General features: G+C 48.0%; 1 protein-coding gene across 3 annotated transcripts in view; it reads right to left on the bottom strand.

The window, feature by feature from the left end:
* Positions 1-4,487: 4,487 nt before the first annotated feature.
* CLCN1 (chloride voltage-gated channel 1) overlaps positions 4,488-22,632 on the bottom strand; it is a 111,482-nt gene continuing 93,337 nt past the window's right edge. For all 3 annotated transcript variants that reach the window (XM_082204650.1, XM_082204649.1, XM_082204648.1), the window contains exons 21-23: positions 20,841-20,945; positions 14,135-14,221; positions 4,488-13,079 (exon numbers count right to left, since the gene is read on the bottom strand). In XM_082204650.1, coding sequence (XP_082060776.1) covers positions 12,657-13,079; positions 14,135-14,221; positions 20,841-20,945 — 615 coding nt within the window. In that variant the 3' untranslated portion in view covers positions 4,488-12,656. The remainder of the gene's footprint in view (positions 13,080-14,134; positions 14,222-20,840; positions 20,946-22,632) is intronic.

Raw genomic sequence — 22,632 nt, 5'->3', positions numbered from 1 at the left:
TAAATTCCTTTTTAAAAAAGAACCAATTTCTGTCCTTGAAGCCCGAGGGTCAAATTAAAGGTGATGTTTCTTTAGGTTCCTTGAATTTGATGAGGCTGCTGCTGGGAGAGGTACCGTATTTTTCACCCCATAGGGCGCACCTAGGGTTTTTTTTGGGGGGGGGAATAAAGAAAAAAAATTTATTTCCCCCCAGACGTGGGGCTGGGGCGGGGGAAGCCCGAGCTTCCCCCGACCCCAGCCCTCAGAACAGGCTGCTATCCGCAACCCTTGGGAGACCGACGCGACTTCGCGCCGGGCTCCCTAGGGTTGCGGAGAGCTTCCTGAAGCCTGCATTCACCCCATAGGACGCACACACATTTCCCCTTCATTTTTGGAGGGGGAAAAGTGCGTCCTATAGGGCGAAAAATACGGTACTTAGCCTTTCAAACTGACCCAGCTCTGAGGGGGAAAATATGCCGAGTCTTATCCCTTGTGAGGAGAGAAGCAGATGGGTGGAGTGTTTGTTTTTTTAGAAAACTAGCAGCCTGCAGAGAAAGGGTTAAGTCAACTCCCTCCACCCTATAGCTCAAATAAAAATTTGGACCGCTCTGCAGCTGCACTAAAGGAAATAAACAAGACGAAGGTATTTTATTATGCCTCCTTCATCAAACCTAGTTTAGGCCTGAGTGCAATGCATCCATCATTCATGATTCTCCATTTCTCATCTGGTAGCGTGTTGTTCAGGCAGCACCTGCTGTCTCTGCTTTCTTCCTTAGTAAGGCATGCAGTTAAACCAACATAGTCATACATCCTGCTACCAATGGGCGGGCACAGCCAAGGCGGCTTGAAAACCTTAGGAATTCTACTTCGGTTTGTAGAATATGTAAGACTTTCCCCAAGCGCTCAGAATAATTCATGTACAACCTCTGCTTTGTAAGACTTCAACAAATTATCTAGGTAGCTTGCGTAAGGTGACTTTCACGGTTAGAATACCAAGTAGCCAAAGTGCATAAGGAATTCATACCTTAGTATAGGCAGCATACAGCAGAGTTGAAATCAAATTAGAAGAAAAATACAACAAAAGACTGGAAAAAACAAAAACAGAATTGGCTTGAAGCTAGAATGGCATTAAGGCAGGCGCCAGGCAAGGAGAACATTTTCACCGCCATCATGACAAAGTGTGTCTTGGCCTCATTTCATCACTGGAGCAGATGATGCTGGGGTGATAGCAGCTCACCCAAATGCTGTTGAACATAGAAAGCAGAGTCATACCGTTGGTGCATTTTACTCCGTATCGTCTGCACTCACAGTGGCTCTCTCAAGATTGCATCCCCGCCCTACTTGGCGATGCTCAAAATGGAACATGGGGCCTTCTACCTCCTAAGCTATGGCCCGCCCCAGGATTTCATGGCAGAGATACTTGAAGCCAGAGCTTCCCAAATTGCAGCACATTCTCTTAACCAGTACATAGCACTAGTTTCTTTGACAGCTTGCCCTCAGGTAAAGCAGACTGAGGCCGTGGTAATTTCCATGTCTGATTGACGAGCTCGGAAATGGAATGGCTTAGACAGAGAGATTTCAGGCTAAGATGTGTGGCTTCAGTTTCAGGGTGTTTGGCAGGATAGTCTGGGTTTAATAGGCTTTGATAACCCTGTTCAGGCGTTCACCCCACACGTGGGTCAAATTACAGGGGGAGCAGAGGGGCCCTTGTTGGCCCTGCTGCCTTCTGCCATGTTTGTGTTGCTCCACTTCCCCTCAGTAAGCTAGAGAGGTGACTTCAATGACAGGGAGCCTGCCCTAGTCATGTTGCTTTCTGTGTGTGTGGCATAAATGCCCCAACAGAGGGCTTTGTTAGCTGGTTGAGTGGCTCTGAGCACATGCAGGTGCTGCGATTCTGTGTTTCCTTTCTTGATCCAGCTCACAGGGCTGCATGTATTTAGTCTCAAGGGGCCCCTGACCATTAGGTCCAGTCATGACCGACTCAGGGGTTGCGGCGCTCATCTCGCTTTATGGGCCGAGGGAGCCAGTGTACAGCTTCCGGGTCATGTGGCCAGCATGACTAACCAGAGCAGCACATGGAAACGCCATTTACCTTCTTGCCGGAGTGGTACCTATTTATCTACTTGCACTTTGACGTGCTTTCAAACTGCTAGGTTGGCAGGAGCAGGGACCGAGCAACGGGAGCTCACCCCGTCGTGGGAATTCGAACCGCCAACCTTCTGATCGGCAAGTCCTAGGCTCTGTGGTTTAACCCACAGCGCCACACGCGTCCCCATTTAGTCTCAAACACAGTGCCCAAAGGGGAGGGAGGGCTAAAATGACTCCACCTCTTTTCAGCGGACATATTCAAGTTTGGCCTGATCTGAAATGAAACCATCCCACTTCCACTGCCGGCACTGTTCATCCAGCAGTTGCTAATGATGCTCTTCAGAAGTTTTTCCCAAACTTGGGTCTCCAGCTGTTGTTGGACTACAACTCCCACAAGCCCCAGCTAGCAGGACCAGTGTTCAGGGATAATGGGAATTGTAGTCCAAAAACAGCGAGAGGCCCAAGTTTGGGAAACGCTGGTATTCAGGACGGAGAGGGTGGCATCTTTGTTTATTTCCCCCTTATCAAACAGCTGATCAGGGTGGTTTCTGGGAAGCTTTTCTACACAAGTTCCATCAAAATGAGCCAGTGCATAATGGATCCTCTTCATGTCAATGGAACTTGTCTGAACATTGGTCTGAAAGCACATGAAGCCACCTCCTTGTTGAGGCTAAACAGGTCTGGGTCTGAGCAATGCCAGGATGCCAGGCTATCTGGGAATCACAAATATAATGCCTTGTGTTCAGTGATGAACACAAGAAAGATGGGATATAGATGTAAGAAAAGAAATAAATAAGATACGTTAGTGGGAGGGTGTCATTTGGTTTTTTTTCCAACGCAGTCCTATCTTAGACTGGCCTAGAGTGAAAATAATTTTCCGTAGTTGTTGGACAGCCTCTAAAGCAAGGAGTGTTGTACAACCAGCCATTGTGGCCCATAAACCAGTGTGTTGTGGAAGGGAAAGTTGGACATTGGCTAGTGCCTCTGTTTACCATCCTTTCTCTGGTTACTTTGATAAGATTGAAGTCTGAGTCTCGGGTAGCCAAGTCGTGGCTGAGCTGGTGCCCATATTTTAGGGTTTTGTGGTCATGTAACAAATAGGTGGTAAGGCAGCAGATGGAGGTAGGTGATTTGGTTGCAAAAGGAGTGAAATTCTGTGGCCGTTTCCCCCCTGAATGTCACCTTTCCATGCATCAAATCAGCTCTGGCACCAGAGGTTTTGCTGCAGCCTTGCTCTGGGTCTTCCTTTAATTTCATATGCAGGAGAGAGGGATACTTATTCTGGAACATCCACTTACCCAAGACCTTATTTCTGTTTTCTAAAAAAAAGCATGAAATGCTTAGGAGAAGTTTTTATTGTATCTATACAAGGAAAGAGCTCTTTATTTCATGGTGGCACAACCCTTGTAAGCAAGCTGAGACCAATTTATATAAAAGCCATGGGAGTGGGAAAAGATTGAAGCGAGAAGGAAACAGGCAAGTATTTCTACCCTCTCGTCCCAAAACCGGTTTCCCTCCAGCTGTTTTCTCCTTGCAATGCTTGCATGGTCTGAAGACCCTGCAGGGAGTGACATGGCAGAGTAAAACGGGGGGGGAGAGAGAGAGAGAGAGAGAGAGAGAAAGAAAGAAAGAAAGAAAGAAAGAAAGAAAGAAAGAAAGAAAGAAAGAAAGAAAGAAAGAAAAGCACTGGAAGTGTTTAATCCACTCTGTTCTGAATGCTCATCCAGACAAAATAGAGTACTAGGTGTGAGGGTGAAGGGTTCTAACTTAGATTTTCCCCCAACATAGGTTTTCCATGTGCAAGGAAGTTTTTGTATGTAAGAGCGTTCAGTCGCGTGGACCCCCAGTTGCAGCCTGAAGTGGTACAGTCCATATGCAGAGTTATCACTTCAGGGCTAAAAAGAAAGAAAAAGGGCTTCCGTGTTTTCTGAAATGGGTTCCACTTTCTTTCCACACGTTCCAGGCCAGGCTTACCCGAACCCTTTTTCCGCAGGCATCTCTTCAGATCCAGAATGCCTCTTCCTTAAAGTCTACAACCGCCTATGTCTGGGTTTTGTCCAAAAGTCCATTTGAGCAACCTTTGCTCCGATTCCTTCTGTTGTTTCCAGAAACCATGCTATATGTGAGACAGAAACAATTTTGTGAATATAAGCTACTATCCTTTAATATTTATCTGGTTCATTTGGTGCTGTGCATGAAGTGGTGGAATCCTTGGGGTCCTCCCAGCTACAAAATGAGCCTCAAAAATAATTTTGCAATGAGCAAATTCTTTTTTTTTTAAACAGCTATTTTCAGGGGTGGGCTGGGGGGGTACTACAGATTATAGGGGTTGTGTGCAAGGGAGCAATGGGGACTGATCTATTAAAGCACGTTTAAAAGTTACCAAAGGTTGGGGGCTTAAGTTTGGGTGGTTTTTTAAATATATATATATATATATATGAATTGCATCAGGAGATTACGAGGAGAGGGGCAGCTCTAAGTCCTTTTCCTGCTCTGAATTTCTGAACAAGGGGTGAAGCGTAGAATCTTCCCATCCTTTACGGATGACATTTATTGAGGTCTGTGACTTTTCAGGGAGAAAGGAGGGTAATAGGGAAGAGCAGGACAAGACGTGGGTCTACAGTTGTAACCCTCTCACCACTACCGACACCCCTTCTGTCTAGGGGAGGGGGAAGCCCCCTACCAGACAAGCAAACATACAACAAACAAAAAACAGATTTGCCTTTGGTCTTCCAGCTCCAAAATGTCTTTGCTTGAAACTTTTTTGCTGGTTATTCTGCGCATGTTTTGATAATGTGACTTATGAGAATTATATCTTCTATAAATATATATATATATATACCATATATATAAATATATATATGTAACTATACAAATAGATATAAAAACTATATGGCGACCATGCCTGGTTGTGGTTCACACCCACTGAGGATGAGGGAACATGGCCTGGAAGGGCATGTATGAACCTCGTGAAGTTATTATTAAACAGCACATGGTTTTGCCATTGTGGTTGGTGGAAGTGTGTTTTATTTCCGTGCGGGAGGTCTTACCAGATGCACTGTGCGTATTCTGAAAGGGAGGTGGCAGGTGTGGCGATCACACAGGGTCCCTGGACGTTTCACCGTCTGTTGATCCCTGTGCCACCACTTTATTTCTCGCTGCCACCACCCAGGCCCTATCTGGTACAGTACTGAGTCCAGTCAGGGTTAAATTGGAACATAAACTTCTGTTTATTTATTGCAGTTTAACAAGCGTGTGGTTTCATAAACAGTATCGGTCAATTACAAACATGGGGTGCCTATCCAGACATATAACTTCCATTCCCTGCTCTCACTAAACAACCTCTCTGATATTTACCGTATTTTTTGCTCTATAAGACTCACTTTTTCCCTCCTAAAAAGGGGAAATGTGTGTGCGTCTTATAGGGTGAATGCAGGCTGCGCAGCTATCCCAGAAGCCAGAACAGCAAGAGGGATTGCTGCTTTCATTGCGCAGCGATCCCTCTTGTTGTTCTGGCTTCTGAGATTCAGAATGTTATTTTCTTGTTTTCCTCCTCCAAAAACTAGGTGCGTCTTGTGGTCTGGTGCGTCTTATAGAGTGAAAAATACGGTGCTTGTCTTCCTAGCCCCTAACTATTCCTGACTCAGCTTATTTCTCTACACTAACTCAACCTACCCACAAACTCTATCCCAATTCACTCCCACTCCAACCAACCTCCCAACTTCCAACAAACTCCTCAATGAACTCCTCCTCCGCCCCTCCCAGAGCTGGTTTTATAGTCCCTCTGACTCCACCCCCCTGGGTCCTGATTGGGTAGCCTGTTTAACTATTTCACCTCCATCACTCTCATATGTTAACGTCACAGCGGGGAGCAGGAGAAAAGGATGGGAAAATGTGGCTGGGCTGAAAAAGCACCAACGATATAAAACCCACCCACCCACACTTCCACAAAATGTCTCGTTTTGTGTAGACAAAGTATTGCTTTTCTCCACCGAGTTAGAAAAAGGGCACTGTGGTATTCCCAGTTCATGTCTGGCACGTATTACTACCTTTTTGACTTGCAGAACACTGGCCATCTCTAGGTCACCGAATGGCGGCAAACGCCACCCAAAACGGCAGCCATGTTTCTCCCCTCCTCCATAAGGTCTGTAGAACTTGCCTTAGTTCATGTCACAATTTCACACATTTCCCCGCCAGTAGAGCGGGGAATCCCAGGGTTGTGGGTTCAAGCCCCGCGTTCGGTGAAAGAGTCCTCCATTGCGAGGGGTTGGGCTAGATGACCCTCGTGGCCCCATCCAACTCTATGATTCTATGAAAAGCCCATTATGGGGTTGGGGGTGGTGGGAAAGATAGCAAGGACATAATGATGGCATAACCAGAGGTAGCGCCCACTATATGGAGGGGGAACGGGCTGGGAAATGGACTCACGGTTGCGATTCCTGACAGCGAGTGCATCCACAGCAGCTATTCCAATTCCTGATGCCCTCCAGCTGCTAGAGACTACAAATCCCATCAGCACCAGGTCGGGAAAGGTTGGTTTATAGTGATGATGTTTTGGGGGCTTAGGTTGTGTCTTTGCATTGGCCGAGCTCCCAAGCAGCTAAAAGACGTAGTATATTTAGCCAGACGACGCAGTGTATACTTTAAAATAAGACAAAGTTTAATGTTCCTGTTCTTTACATACATTGTTAGACATTAGGATTTTCATTTTTGGGCTCCCCCTTCTATCAATGGCGATGATGCTCAGACCTGATACTAATGAAAGGTAATAGGACCTGTTGCCAGAATACAGCCTTTTTGACAGTGGAGAACCTGGCCTGGCCCAACGAGCCTTGTAACTTCCTTGCCCTGGCCCCTCCCCGGCCTCAGAATGACATTCCATTACAGTCACATTATATATGAAACACTGGGGATGGGGGGATCGTTCCATGAAAGAATGCCGCATGACCCAGAAGATGAGTACAGTTCTAAGAGCCAAGTTCAAGAGGCAAACAAAAATAGAGAGTAGCAACTTCCAAGAAGCACACTTCTCCTCCATGCTAACCAAGACCTGTGTTGTCAGTGAAGACACTTCCGTCCATACATGTGAGCAAGACCATTCTCAGAAGAATTTTTTTCCACCAACTCCGAGAAGCGCACCTTGACAGGTACTGGACATTTTATGTATCTCCTGCACAATAATAATAATATACCACCTGTTGAGATTGTCAGCCTAGAAACCAATAACCCAACCTAAAAAGCTATGGGCACATCCCAGACCCTTCAAAACATAGGGAAGATGTTTGTTGACACACACAAAATACAAGCAAAAAGTAACATACATAAGATTCTTGCTGTCACGTTTTGGTTTCTTTTTAAATCCTACTTCATACCTTATTGACCTGTGTCTGGGCTGTACAATTTCACACTGCTGACCCTTCAGAAAGGGGTGCTTGATAGCTTTACCTAGGAAATCCTATATGGAGGTACATTCAGTTCTCTAAGTCCCCATTCACTCCTGCAGCCGAAAGCATTGGGACACACACATGGGCTGATGCTATCCATGAGAACCAGGCCATATTCTGTTTGGGGGTTTTTTGTTTTTGTTTTTTTAAGTAAAACGTCCAAGTGCTGTCACTGTGTTCACAGAATATGTATCTTAACATTTGTATGTACTAATAAATATATTTTCTATGTGTGGTCGTAACTTGGATGCATATTTTGACAATATTTATTTATTGTATGGATTTGTGTGCTGCTGTAAATGTTCAAGGTGGCTCACATTATTATAGTTGGGCCTAAGCCAAAATTGTTACTATTCCCCAAGGTGTGCACATATGCAGCTGCCTGTGTGTGTGTCTTAGCGTTCCACTAGGAGCTTGCAAAAGCTTTCAAAATTCCCATAGGACTCAGTGTTTGAGATGCTGGCCTAATTCTTACAGTGGCAGTAGTCCTGCATCTGGACTGTAACACCTGCCTGACACTGAGTTTTCTATGCGAGAAGAACTTTGGGATGGAGGAGAATAATAATAATAATAATAATTTATTTATACCCCACCCATCTGGCTGGGCAGCCCCAGCCACTCTGGGCGGCTTCCAACCAAATATTAAAATACAGCAATACATCAAACATTAAAAGCTTCCCTAAGCAGGGCTGCCTTTAGATGTCTTCTAAAAGTTTGGTAGTTGTTGCTCTCTTTGACATCTGGTGGGAGGGCGTTCCACAGGGCGGGCGCCACTACCGAGAAGGCCCTCTGCCTGGTTCCCTGTAACTTGGCTTCTCGCAGTGAGGGAACCACCAGAAGGCCCTCGGCTCTGGACCTCAGTGTCTGGGCAGAACGATGGGGGTAGAGACGCTCCTTCAGATATACAGTGGTACCTCGGGTTACATATGCTTCAGGTTACAGACTCCGCTAACCCAGAAATAGTACCTCAGGTTAAGAACTTTGCTTCAGGTTAAGAACAGAAATCGTGCTCTGGCGGCACGGCGGCAGCAGGAGGCCCCATTAGCTAAAGTGGTGCTTCAGGCTAAGAACAGTTTCAGGTTAAGAACGGACCTCCGGAACGAATTAAGTACTTAACCCGAGGTACCACTGTACTGAATCGAGGCCATTTAGGGCTTTCAAACACGTGAACTTCCACATGCAGTCTGATAGGGTGCTGCCCAGAAGCAGGTTTACTGCTTCAAGAACTAGGCCTCTAAAGGCAGGTTTGCAGGGCGCTGAAGGTAGGGCTACAGGTGCAGCAGACATGAGAGGAAAGTACAAGAGGAGTAAAAATAGTTTTTGCTGTTGACTCACTGTGCCATGTTTACCGCTTGGCAGGCACTATGCAGTTCTTGCCTTCCATATCCACAGTTGAAAACTCTGCAGAGCACTGAAGTGCATGCAGATGGCAAACAAATGAGCACGTTTGGCAGCAGACCTCTCTATCTTTGCTTCCCTTTCCCCACAGATTTTGGAATCTGCCTAGAGATCAGAACTGTCTAACCTTGAAATCTGCCCAGAATAACATGTTTAAATAACCAGGTTAATTTAAGGTTACCAGACATCCCTGTTTCCTGGGGACAGTCCCCAGATTTACACATCAGTTTCCATACAAAATCCATTGAAGTTGAAAAGTGTCCCCGGATTCATTGAAAAAAAAATCTGGTAACCTTAATGGTAAATTAGAGGGACCCCTGACCATTAGGTCCAGTCGTGACCGACTCTGGGGTTGTGGCGCTCATCTCGCTTTATTGGCCGAGGGAGCCGGTGTACAGCTTACTGGTCATGTGGCCAGCTTGACAAAGCCGCTTCTGGCGAACCAGAGCAGCTCACGGAAACGCCGTTTACCTTCCCGCTGGAGCGGTACCTATTTATCTACTTGCACTTCGTGCTTTCAAACTGCTAGGTTGGCAGGAGCAGGGACTGAGCAACGGGAGCTCACCCCGTCGTGGGGATTCGAACCGCCGACCTTCGGATCGGCAAGTCCTAGGCTCTGTGTTTTAACCCACAGCGCCACCCGCGTCCCTTCTGGTAACCTTAGGTTGTTGTTGTTGTTGTTGTTGTTGTTAGATCACTATCCCCTTTGTGATGAATGCATATGTCAGAATCCCCATTCCATGCACACTCCTCTTTAACAGCAGTGAATGTGTCACCAACAGGTTGCTTAAATGTTAAGATGGAGCTGACCTGTCATTAATCCTGCGCGTACACCCATGGGCCTGACCACATGGGGATTTTGTCTGTGACCGAGCATACTGATTCAGTGCATCCAGTTTTGCCACAAGCTCCCTGGGAACTGAGATGCTGCTCATATAATAGAACAGGTGAATTGCTGGCAAAGGACAGTGAGCTGTACCAAAACGCTGTCCAAAATAGTTCTGATGGAGTTGGGGTAGGTAGACACCTGATGTCAAGCTTAGCTACCAAACCCAGCACAGACAGGATTGCCACCATCTTTCCCCAGAAGGGCTCCTAAAACGGCATGGCAGACAAACTCAGTAGGTGATTTGTTTCCTAGCGGTTACTGAATTTCCAAGTAGCCAACAGCTGTTGAAAACATGCCCACGCACACCCAAATGTGCCATTTCTGAGCCTACCATCACATGAGTGTATTCATAAATGTCCTTTCCAGTGTTTTATCCATGTATATGAGACGGCTTTCGGGCTGGTGATTTCTGCTTGCAATAACTTTGTTTTTATTTCCCCATGGAACTCTCCAAGAGGGCTGGAGAATTCTAAAAACGGTAAACATTGCATGTCATCAGTTTCACCTAGGCAGGACAGGCACTATACTCCTCCAGGTGGTATTCCCCTGCATGTGCAAGAAATGCCAGAGCAGATCCTCCTCTCTGGTAAGCCAAGGCTTGTCCAGGAGTAGGAGCAGGAATAACTGAGACCACTTCACAGACAGTGGCTGAGGAGCTTTGGCGAAGCTGTGTGGAGGTATTGGGGGTTGAGCAAAAGCAGATCTAGGGGAGCACAACCAGTTCAGGTGCAGAGCTTTTAGGGTGCCACAGCTGCAAAGTCCAACAGAAGGTGCCAGATTTTGACGTTGCACAGAGAGCATATACTGGTGTAGAAGAGTGCACAAAAATGCTAACCCTAACATACAAAACGCATTGCATTAGGGAAAATTGCATACAAAAAGTGTGTATTAGAAATTGGCTCTAAAGTGTTGATGAATTTTAACAAGGGCTTTATTATTAAAAAAGAAAGAAACTGATGTGGTGAACTGAAATTAGCGCAGGAAAAAGGAGGAACCGAGAGAAACCAAAATGGACTGATTCACCCACCCTAATTGAGCAGCGAGGGAACTGGAGTGCAGGATTGGAAGACACAGCTAAGACTTCGGGGAGGACAAAACTGTGTTTGTAATGGCTAGCTCAAAAGACAGGCATTTTCCTCTCTTTTAGATACTACCCACTTAAAACAGGGTCAGCCGTCATTCTCTCTCAGGAAATGTCATTGCAGATTGTTCATAACAGAATGTTCAGCACCTTTGCCAAACTTTAAGTTTTGGGGAGAAGCCATAGCTGTTAAACTGGTAGAAAGCCTATAGGCAACTGTAATAGAGATGTGCTCTCAGAAGCAGCAACTGTTTCTTCCTCCACTTGCCGCCTCTTGTCACATCCGTTTCTTCGCAGGAATTCTAGTGATTAAGACAACTGCTTTGCATAAGTGTCCATCAGTTCATGATACAAACGTAAAAATAATTTTTTAAAAAACCATTTAAGACTATGTGCTACCTTGCTCAAACTTTTGCCTCGCTAATGATCAGAAAACTTCAGAATACTACCCTTTCTGGTTGCATCATTTTCTTACAGCCTTCAGATAAAGCTGAAGTGGGAAGCTATATGGGAGCAATGCGCTGCGCATATGATCATTTCTCTAATCCAGCAGATGTGGTGGTGGTGGCTGAATTTGTTTTTATTAATAGATTTTCTGCGGTTGAGTTGGGGGCACTAATTTATTGGGTTTCAGGGAGCCAGATTAATTCCCCTTCTTCCCGCTCAGCAACCCAAAGCAGGATTTTAAAATACTTCTGCAAAACAGAGCCCTGGTTGTGTTACATTTCCTACAGTGAGTCAGGGCACTGAGTCTTTCCTTCATTTAATTTTCACATCTCTAAGAAACATACAAAACAAGTGATCAGGCTGAAGAAGAAGAAGAAGAGTTTGAATTTGATATCCCGCCTTTCACTCCCTTCAAGGAGTCTCAAAGCGGCTAACATTCTCCTTTCCCTTCCTCCCCCACAACAAACACTCTGTGAGGTGAGTGGGGCTGAGAGACTTCAGAGAAGTGTGACTGGCTCAAGGTCACCCAGCAGCTGCAGGTGGAGGAGCGGAGACGCGAACCCAGTTCCCCAGATTATGAGACTACCGCTCTTAACCACTACACCACGCTGGCTCTCTGCCTTCCTACTGCTGCCTTCTTTTTCTCTAGCGGGTGGGGCAGAGATACTCTTCTCTATACATACTGAGCTTGGCCTTTAAATTCCATAACACATCCTGACCTGAGCCACACCCTTGAGTGGGATATATTGGGGAAATGTTGTGATTTCGGGATGGGAACATTGGACAAGGATGGGTCCGGAAAAGCAGCAAAAAAACACAAAGCTGCAATTCTCAGGAGAGGGGCTTCTGAGATGTGCAAAGTGGTAAAGATGAGACAGTTTCACTCCGGGAGCACGAAGGGGAGGGCACCACCGCATAAATTCTCCACATATGGGCCTGTTGACAACCTGGGTTGCATTCTTTCCACAGCCAGTCTGGGTTAAATCCTTTGTCTACTTCCTCTCTAAGCTAAGTATTTCATCAAGCAAGGTGAGGAAAATGTTGTTGGCCATGCCATTTAGTTTAAAGAGAAGTTTCTGCACAGCCTGCCATGACCATCTCTCCACAGGGGATGGAGCCCTATGGAATGCCTAACACAGCATGGTAATCAAAGTACACCCCACCCCATTGATAGTGGCAGAAGGAAGAGTCAGCCCACGTAGCCAAGGCTCTCCAGGGCGAATTACCATCCATTAGTGCCAGAGAAGCTGCCCACAGGCCTTTCCTTGAAGCGCAAGTATGGCAGGAGTAGCTTGGGTGAAGGGGCAAGACGGGAGCCTCCTCTGTTCAATTATAGTGGCACGTCGTCGTCGTCATCCTCAGACACGTCTGTGGGGCGCAGGTTGAGGTCCTTCAGGATGCCTGAGATGTTCTCAGCAGCTGGGCCAGAAAGCTCCAGTTCCTCCAGTTCCATATCAGCCACTGAGGCAGAGCGCACCACCGCCTTCCCTCCACTGGGGGTGGGAGAGGGTGGCGGGAAGGGAGAGCCAGGGGCCACCGGGCTCTCTGTCCCTGAGTCTACTGCGGTACTGCTGGGAGCTGCTGCTGCCGCCGCCGCCGCTGCCGCTGCATCACTGTCGTGCTTGCTCCACATCTGTGCAGTCCACTTGGCCTGCTCCTTGCCACCCGCCGTCTGGGTAGTGTCACGGAAGCTGGCCAGGGGAGGACGAAGGCGAACACCAGAGCTTGTGGTGCCCTCAATCGCTTTCTGGAGCTGAGAGTTACAGAGAGGGAATGAACAGAGCTGAGAGTTACAGAGAGGGAATGGACACCACCAAATAAACAAGTCTACAGTTCTGAAGGACCTGGAAATCTCCAACATTCACTGAGTGCCTGCCGCCTCCTTGGCAGGTGGAGGTGGGTATGGCTATAAATGCGTCCATCTCAAATCAAAAGATCAGAAAATATCCATGCACAGGATGCTGGGTCTCAATTTGTGGAATCTCAATAGAAATACTTGGTGATATCTGCACCACAGATAGTAGTGGTTTAAGCAGACTTTGCGTCATCCCAGGGAACCCTGACAATGACAATTCTACGCAGGGCCTAAAGGTAAAGGTTAAAGGACCCCTGACAGTTAAGTCCAGTCGCAGACGACTCTGGGGTTGCGGCGCTCATCTCACTTTACAGGCCGAGGGAACAGGCATTTATCCGCAGACAGTTTTCCTGGGTCATGTGGCCAGCATGACTAAGCCGCTTCTGGCGCAATGGAACACCGAAACCAGAGCAGCGCACGCAAACGCTGTTTACCTTCCCACCAGAGTGGTACCTATTTATCTACTTTTTGGCCTGCTTTCAAACTGCTAGGTTGGTAGGAGCTGGGACCGAGCAACAGGAGCTCACCCCGTTGCGGGGATTTGAACCACCAACCTTCTGATCGGCAAGCCCGAGAGGCTCAGGGGTTTAGACCACAGCGCCACCTGCGCCCCTACATGCGGGGCCTAGAAGCCTTTAATAAGCAATCATCAGCACCATCACTAAGCTAACATCCCACTAGTGGGGCAGCTGTGAGATAAAACCAGCAGGAACTCGCTGGAATTGAGTTCTGGCACCTCTTTTTCTAGAAAAATAGCACTGGATATAACCAGTGTTAATGTATGAACATGGCAAGACTGCCTTGATCATACCTCTCTTTAAAACTATTTGTCTGCCTTGAATCGTAGTGGCTGAATCTTTTACTCCTCTAGGCAAGAGCCAACTGGCATTGGACAATGCAATAACTATCTGAGACTGATCAAAGGAATACAAAGGTAGCAAAGTTAAATTTACCTCTTCCAGGGCAATCACACCTCTCAGCTTCCCCATACTGGTTACATAGGCATGGCTGAGTCCCAGCAATGAAAACAAGGTGTGTGTCTGTGAGAGGGGAGAGATAAGACAGTTTCTATCAGTGAGAAAAGAGAAACAGGCCCGTCATTGTAGATTCATGGAGAATCTGAATCGGGCATGGTGGATTTTGTTGCACCCAAGTCAAGAAGAGAAAATTCAGCAAAGCCAAGAGATGAAATCTTCGTGCTTGGACCTGAACCATTAACGGTGCAGATCCCACCTACTGTAATGTTTTGTTGGTGTTGAGAAGAAATTGTGGCAAGTCAGCTGGTATTGAGTATAACATACTGAAATTAATGTAGCCTAAGAACCATAACTACAGAAACTGAATTACAGATTATGTTTTCGTCTGAATGAATCTGATGAGCAGTTCTGTACTACATGTGACCCTCCAAGATCAACCCAGGTGTCAGGGGATGGTTAGCTGCTTGTGCTTAAAATTGTGCCCCTTCAGAGTTTGTGCGACCCCACAAACCTCTGTGTGTGACAGAGCTCCTCAGACATGTCTGCTCTAGTCACTAGTAGAGTCTGACAGTGGCTGTCTGCGGAAGCGCTTCCAGCAAAGAAGTTCCTTAACGGAAACGCGTCTCCTGGACTCACGACGTGGCAGCTTCCGGCGCAGCATGGGTCTCCCTGCAGTTGCTTCTGACACCTCCCCGCTATTTTCGCTCGAAGTGTCTCTCACCCCTTTCTCTCCCCTGCTGCTTCCTGCCTGGGCTGCTGCGTCGCTCTCAGCATTACTGAGACCCTCCTCCAGAGACCCGGCGCTCCCCCTGCTGGTCCCTGCTTTGGCTGTTGACTCTCTCCCAGTCTCTGGGAGCCTTACCACTTCCCTTTCCTCCGATGTCAGTTCCCTGACATCCACCTCCCCTCCAGGGCCCCCCTCTTCCCCGCCCCTACTTTCTCCTCTGGGCGGTGAGGAGCTGAAACCCCTAAAAGAATCCTCTTCATCTTCCGACGTCTCGAACAATTCCCTCCATCGGTCTTCGTTCCGACTCGCTGAATCCTCTTCCACCTCGGAATCAGCGAACCCCTCCAACTCTTCTTCGTCGTCGGTGGTGGCGAAGTATTCCCTCCGGAACCTCGCCACTGGCTGGGGTTTTCTAGGGAATCTCTGATGGAAAGTTTCAATCAAAACCTCGTCATCTACCTCCTCTGCCCTGACCCAGGTGTTTTCCGACTCCGGCTCCCCTTCCCACATTACCAAATACTCTACTTGCTCTCCCCTCCACCTGGAATCGAGAATCTCCGCTACATGGTAGCTGTGTTCTTTTTCTTCCATAGCTGGTCCCCTATTGACCCTCCCCTCTCTGTCCCCTATATACGGTGACAGCAATGATCTGTGGAACACTGGGTGCAACTTCATGTGGTTCGGTAACCGGAGTCTGAAAGCCACTGGGTTGACCTGTTGCGTGACTTCAAATGGGCCCAGTCTTTTAGGTCTTAACTTCTTACAACCTCCTTTAAATGGTAACCCTTGGGTGGACAGCCACACCTGGTCCCCCACCCTAATGCTTTCCCCTTCCCTTCTGGTTTTGTCTGCCTGCCTCTTATATTCCTCCTTCGCCCTGTTTAAATTAAGTTGGAGCTGGCGATGGATCGCTTCCATTTCTTCAACGAACTGTTCTGCGGCAGGAACGCTCCAGTTCTCCCCCTCCCCCCCTGGGAAGGCTCGGGGATGACACCCGTGATTGGCCAAAAAAGGGCTCATCCCCGTGGACACGTTCTCTGCATTGTTATAGGCAAATTCTGCCAACGCCAGCTTCTCCACCCAATCATTCTCTCTGTCATTCACATAACACCTCAAATATTGCTGGAGGACACCATTAGCTCTTTCCGCCTGCCCATTGGTTTCTGGATGACGGGCAGAGGAAAAATTCACCTCTACATGCAATAAGCTCATGAGCTTCCTCCAGAACCTGGAAGTAAATTGTTTCCCTCGGTCCGAAACCACCCTCAAGGGGGCACCATGCAACCTAAACACATTTTCCACAAACAATTTAGCGGTTTCTTCTGCTGTGACCGCATGTGAGCAGGCTATAAAGTGGGCCATCTTGGTTAACAGGTCTACCACAACCATAATGGCTGTCTTCCCTTTGGACCTGGGCAGATCAGTCATGAAATCTATTGCCACTGCCTCCCATGGTCTTTCCGGCGTGGGTAGTGGTTCTAATAAACCTGCCGGTGCCCGCCTCTCCCCCTTGGCTCGTTGACATCGGTCACACCCTCTCACATATTCACGCACATCTTCCCTGACCTTGGGCCACCAGAATTCCCTGGTAACCAGCCACATGGTTTTGTGTTGCCCAAAATGCCCTGCTGTGGGGCTATCGTGCAGTTGCTTGAGTACCTTTTCCCTCAATTCCCCTTCAGGTATGTATAACGCTCCCTTGTAGTACAACGCCCCGTTTCTCTCCTCAAAACCCCCGGGTTTGTCTCCCTCCCTCCTGAGACCCCTGAGTTTGTCCTGGGCGTATTCATCCTGCACCGTTCCCTCTACCAGTTCCCTTTGCCCCACCAAAGCCGCCCCACACACCCAGCGGTCCTCGGGAATAACATGGGTCTCTTCGGGTGCACCCTCTCCCTCCAAATATTCAGGTTTGCGTGAGAGAGCGTCCGCCCTAACGTTCTCCGGGCCTGGTACGTAACAAATCTCAAAGTTAAATTTGGAGAACTCCTGGGCCCATCTCAACTGCCTTTGGTTGAGCACTCGCGCAGTTCTCCAATACTCTAGATTCTTATGGTCCGTGCACACTTGCACCTTCTGTTGTGCACCAATTAGTAGATGCCTCCATCTCCGGAAGGCCTCATAAATCGCAAGAAGTTCCCGGTCGTACACCGTGTAGTTTCTCTCAGATTTGTTCAGCTTTCGCGAAAAGAAGGCACACGGTTGCCACTCTGACCCCTCCTTCCCCGGCTGCAGAAGCAGCACCGCCCCTATGGCTCTGTCCGAAGCGTCTGTTTTGACCCTCAGCTTTTTTTGTAAATCCACATGTAGAAGTTGTTCGTCAGAGGCGAAGGCCCTTTTCAGTTCCTCAAACGCTCGCTCCGCCTCCCCCGTCCAAACAAACTTCTTTTTGCTGCTGAGACAGTCCGTGATGGGCGCCGTCAGGTGGGCGAAGTTTCGGATGAACTTACGATAAAAGTTTCCAAACCCTAGGAACCTCTGCACATCCTTCTTGGTCTTGGGTGTTTTCCATTCCAGCACCGCTTGAACCTTGCCGGGGTCCATGGCCAACCCCTTGTCTGACAAGCGGTACCCCAGGAATTCCACCTCCTTGGTATGAAACTGACACTTTTCCAGTTTCACCCACAGTCTGTTGGCTTGCAGCCTGCTCAACACTTCTCTGACGTCTCTCACATGTTGCTCCTCATTCTCCGAATACACCAACACGTCATCTAAGAAGGCCACGCAATTCTTGTAGAGCAAAGGCCCCAGTACATGGTTCATAAAGGCTTGAAAACACGCGGAGCCTGTTTGTAATCCAAAAGGCATAACGAGATATTCAAATGCCCCCAAAGGGGTGAACATGGTGGTCTTCCATTCATCCCCTTTCCTTATACGTATCAGGTTGTACGCCCCCCTTAGGTCCAGCTTTGTAAAAATCTTTCCTTTTCGCACCCTGGTCAAAATATCATCAATCCTGGGCATAGGAAAAGCCGCCGGCTCTGACACTGCATTTAGGGCCCGAAAGTCACATACCAGCCTCGGCTTGTCCGTGTTTTTTTTATCCACAAAAAACACTGGGCTACCCCCCGCTGCCTTGGACTCTCTGATGAAGCCTCTTTTCAGGTTCTTGTCAATGAACGCTCGCAACTCCTGCATCTCCCTGTCTGACATGGCATACAACTTGCCTACAGGAAGCTGTGCTCCAGGGAGTAAATTGATCTGGCAATCAAAGGGCCTATGCGGGGGTAGTTGGTCCGCTTCCTTCTCGCTGAACACGTCGCTGAGATCAGCATACTGTGGTGGCACCTTCCCCTTCTCCATCACTTCCGTCCCTGCTAGGGTGGCTTGGGCCCCTGCTGACCCCTTTTCCGCCCTGCAGTGTTCTAAGCAGTGTGCGGAACCGAAGGAAACCACTCTTTGATGCCAGCCCACCAGCGGATCATGTAGGGCTAGCCAGCTCATTCCCAAAATAATGGGAGCGCCTCCCAAGGTGGCCACATTAAACGCTATCAGTTCTGTGTGCCTTGCCACCCTCATTATCATTGGGACGGTCTGCAAGCTGACGCCTCCTCCCAACAGTTCCCTGCCATCAATCGTGGTCACCTGCAGGGGGTTGCTTAAAGGGATAGTCTGTATCTGGTGTTCAGCAGCAAACTCCTTGCTCATGAAATTGCAGGAGCTGCCTGAGTCCAACAGCGCCTTTATTTTTAGGGGGTGTCCATTTTGCAGCTCTAGCGACACTTCAATCACTAGAGCAGGTCGAGGAGCTTCTGGCACTGGCACTTGGGGAAGGGGCACTTTCACTGCTCTTTGGCCCGGCTGCAGTGCCCTGCTGGCAACCAGGCGTTGGCTTTTACCTGCTCCGTTTCTCCCTGCTCTTCCCCCTCAACAGCTCCCACCATCCCTTGCCATTCCTTCCTCTGGGGGCAGACTCTGGCAAAGTGGCCTGGCTGTTGGCAGAGATAGCATTTCCGGGCTCCCTTTCCCTCCTTCTTCGCCCCCTCACTGGGCTTTGAAACTGCGCGCGCGCGGGCTGTTCCGATTTCCATCGGCTCTGCCGGCGGGAAAGCTGGCTCAGGAATGTCTGGAATGCGTAACTCCTTCCAACGTTCCCCTCTCCCTTCCCGCCTCTCCAAGGCTCTTGCCTCCTGGCGCGCTCCAATGGTCAGCGCAGATTTGGTCAGCTGATCCATAGACCCCGCCCTGGGGCTCCTGGCCAGCTCGTCTTTCACAGCTGAAGAAAGACCTTCTTCAAATAGCATCTGAATGGGTGCCGCCGATAAATCCCACCCCAATCTGTGAATCAGCATGGTAAATTCAGTCCAGTACTCACGGACAGATCTGCTTCCCTGCTTGCAAGCCATTAGCTGTCTGCGTACCAACCCTTCCTCAATATCGCTGGAAAACATGATATCCATTGCACGAAAAAATTTCATAGTGTCCTTTAGGATATCGTTGTGCGTTGCCATCAGGGGTCGAACCCAGTCCCGCGCCCCCTTCTCAAGATGCCCAATTACGAACGCAACTCGCGATTCCTCATCAGGGAACTCATCAAACTGCACATTCAGGGCATATTGCATCTCAGTCCTAAAGGCATGGTAATCCTTGGGGTCCCCCCCAAACTTCTGCACCAATCCTGGTACCTTTCTGGGGAACTGAGTGGTTCTCCCCTTTTTGTCAGCATCCTGAGCCCTTCTCTCCTCGAGCCTCGCCGTCTGCAGCGTCAGTTGGACTTCCAGAGCTTGATACCTTTCCTCCAAGCTTGGACCAGCTCCAACCCCTGCGTCTCCGGTTCCGACTGGGTTGCTCATGATGCTTTCTCCTGCACAGGCAGCGTACAGAGACTGTCAGACTGCTGTCAGGGGATGGTTAGCTGCTTGTGCTTAAAATTGTGCCCCTTCAGAGTTTGTGCGACCCCACAAACCTCTGTGTGTGACAGAGCTCCTCAGACATGTCTGCTCTAGTCACTAGTAGAGTCTGACAGTGGCTGTCTGCGGAAGCGCTTCCAGCAAAGAAGTTCCTTAACGGAAACGCGTCTCCTGGACTCACGACGTGGCAGCTTCCGGCGCAGCATGGGTCTCCCTGCCGCTGCTTCTGACACTTCCCCGCTATTTTCGCTCGAAGTGTCTCTCACCCCTTTCTCTCCCCTGCTGCTTCCTGCCTGGGCTGCTGCGTCGCTCTCAGCATTACTGAGACCCTCCTCCAGAGACCCGGCGCTCCCCCTGCTGGTCCCTGCTTTGGCTGTTGACTCTCTCCCAGTCTCTGGGAGCCTTACCACTTCCCTTTCCTCCGATGTCAGTTCCCTGACACCAGGTCACTGCCAGGTGTTGGCTTGTCGGGGGCTTGAGAACCTTTTGTGTCTGCCCCACCTCCCCCACAAGTCCAGGCAAGCAGACAAATGGCACCACACAAGTTGGGTGACCCACCAAAGTTTCAACAAACCCAGGGCTTTTTCCAGGTGGAACTCATTGGAACTCTCAAGTGGGTGCAATTGCCATTCTATGAGAAAGAGAGAGGCGTTCATGGTGAGTTCCGGCACCTATTTTTCTAGAAAAACAGCACTGAACGAACCTCTTGTCTATGGAGCTCACCTGAAACTAAAAATAACCCTAAAGTTCTCAAATACCTGGCAGCTCACAGTAGATGGTTGATGATGGCTGTGCTCCACTTGGGAATGACAAGTTGTCCAGGAATGGCTGTGCATTCCAGGGGAGGTGGAGAGGGAGGATAACTGATGAGGCATGGCTTTGTGTCTGTAAAATCATGGCATAGGCCCTACAACAGGAAGGTCTGAGAGTTCTGTCTTTGGCTGTTTGTCTCTTGCATATGTGAAAAAGTGATTATGAAATACAGTTTTGACCAAGAGTCGTTAAAAAACAGTAGACAAGATTGGAAAGCAAGAGGAGGGCTGGGGACTGTGGGGGCTAGCCAAAGATGGCGGTGGAAGACGGAAAGGGACAGGGCAGCGACACTCACCTTGTGCAGGGATGTCCTCTCCACCAGCTGAAAGGGTGAGGGGTCTATGCGGCAGCTGTTGAAGCACACATTTTTCTCTAGCTCCTCCTGCTCCCAAGCTTCTATCTGACACAGGAAAAATGCATTCACACACAGAGGTTGCACTCCTATCTTTTCCCAGACTGCTGCTGCTCCCGCCACCCATATCCCGTAGACCATATATGTTCTACCTTCCTTGGGCCATTTCAGGCAGGTTCCTTAATCAACTTTTCCTGCACTTAGTGCCCTGGAAGCCTGCCTGAAGTCATTTCTAACCGGGATTAAGGTCTCCTTATTTCCTGTCTTCCTTGCAAGTCTCTCCTCCCCCTTTCACCCTTGTTGTCTGTTGTGCTTGGAACTCCTTGTTAAAACAACTTCCCCTCTTCCCAGCCGACCATTTCCATAAAGTCTATGGGTTTAACTCATAATTCCTCATCCCTTACTGAAACTAATTCTTCTTTGGAGATCACTCATAGCCGAGTAAAATTGCCTTCCATAAACACGGTCTTAACAGTGAGTCCATAAGTGACTGTGGAGGCCAATTTTGGATCCACACGTCCTTCCACAGTGGGGACATAGGTTTCCGGGCAGGAGTTGATCATGGTGAGGGTTTGCCCAGCGTGCCTTCCTCTTAGCAAGCTTTATCCCTTTTGTCCTGAGTTCGAGTGTCTTCAAAGCCCATGACACCTTTGGTAAAGGCTGTTCTCCAGTTGGAGCGCTCTCAGGCCAATGTTTCCCAGTTGTCGGTGCTTATACTACATTTTTAAAGATTTGCCTTAAGAAAGTCTTCACTTAAACTAGTAAGTTTCATATCTGAAGCACTCTTCCTGCCTTGAATTCTGAGCACTGCAATTTGTTATGGATTACTGGGAATTGCAGCTCTATGAGGGATAGACTACAGTTCCCACCAGAATTCTTTTGAGGGGGGAAATGTTCTTTGAAGGTATAGTGTGTACACAGCTCAAGTTTGTTCTGGGTCAGACTAGAAATTAAAGTAGGAATTTAGACCTTGTGTCCTCACCAATATGCCACTTCGGCAAATAATGAGAGAAGTTATAGCCCCTAAGCTGGTCTAGGACCATAATAAAGATTTGGTTTGATTTGTTATAGACCCTTCTCTTAGGACATTATTGGCACACTAACAAAGAGTTAATGTTCTAGGCTGCAATCCTGTTCATGGCTATGTGGGACTGATGGGGTACAAGAAGCAACACAGATTAAAATAGTTTCATTTCCTTTTTTGCAAATTAATTTTGAAAGGATCTGTCTCCCTAAACCTTGCTGACAATCTCTCTTAGAATCCACTCACCCAAAAATATCTGAGACAGTTCTCTTAGTTCACATCTAGGGCTGCATACGCAATTTACCTTTTTATTTTATTTTTAATATTTTTTATTAAATGTTACATAATTTTATCATCAATGTAACATTCACATAACAGAAAAGAAAAATGCTATTCCCAAATCTCCCCCACCCCTCGTGACTTCCCTCAACTCCCTCTTCTGTTTGTTTGTTTGTTTCTTACATATTAATTTCTCCTGCTTGTTTGGTATTCTAACTTTTAAAGTCTTTAAAATAGTTATTATTGTCCTCTTGATATTTTAACATCATTGTTATTAGGGAAGCTTTTAATGTTTAATAGGTCATTGTATTTTAGTGTTTTGTTGGAAGCCGCCCACAGTGGCTGGGGAAACCCAGCCAGATGGGCGGGGTATAAATAATAAATTGTTGTTGTTGTTATATTTTCTGTATCTATTTTGGTAATTGTAAGTGT

The sequence above is a fragment of the Podarcis vaucheri genome, assembly GCF_965113315.1.
Source record: "Podarcis vaucheri genome assembly, chromosome: 17".
Taxonomy (NCBI): domain Eukaryota; kingdom Metazoa; phylum Chordata; class Lepidosauria; order Squamata; family Lacertidae; genus Podarcis; species Podarcis vaucheri.
Note: the sequence above shows the minus strand (reverse complement) of the source record. Positions and strands in the feature narration are given on the sequence as shown.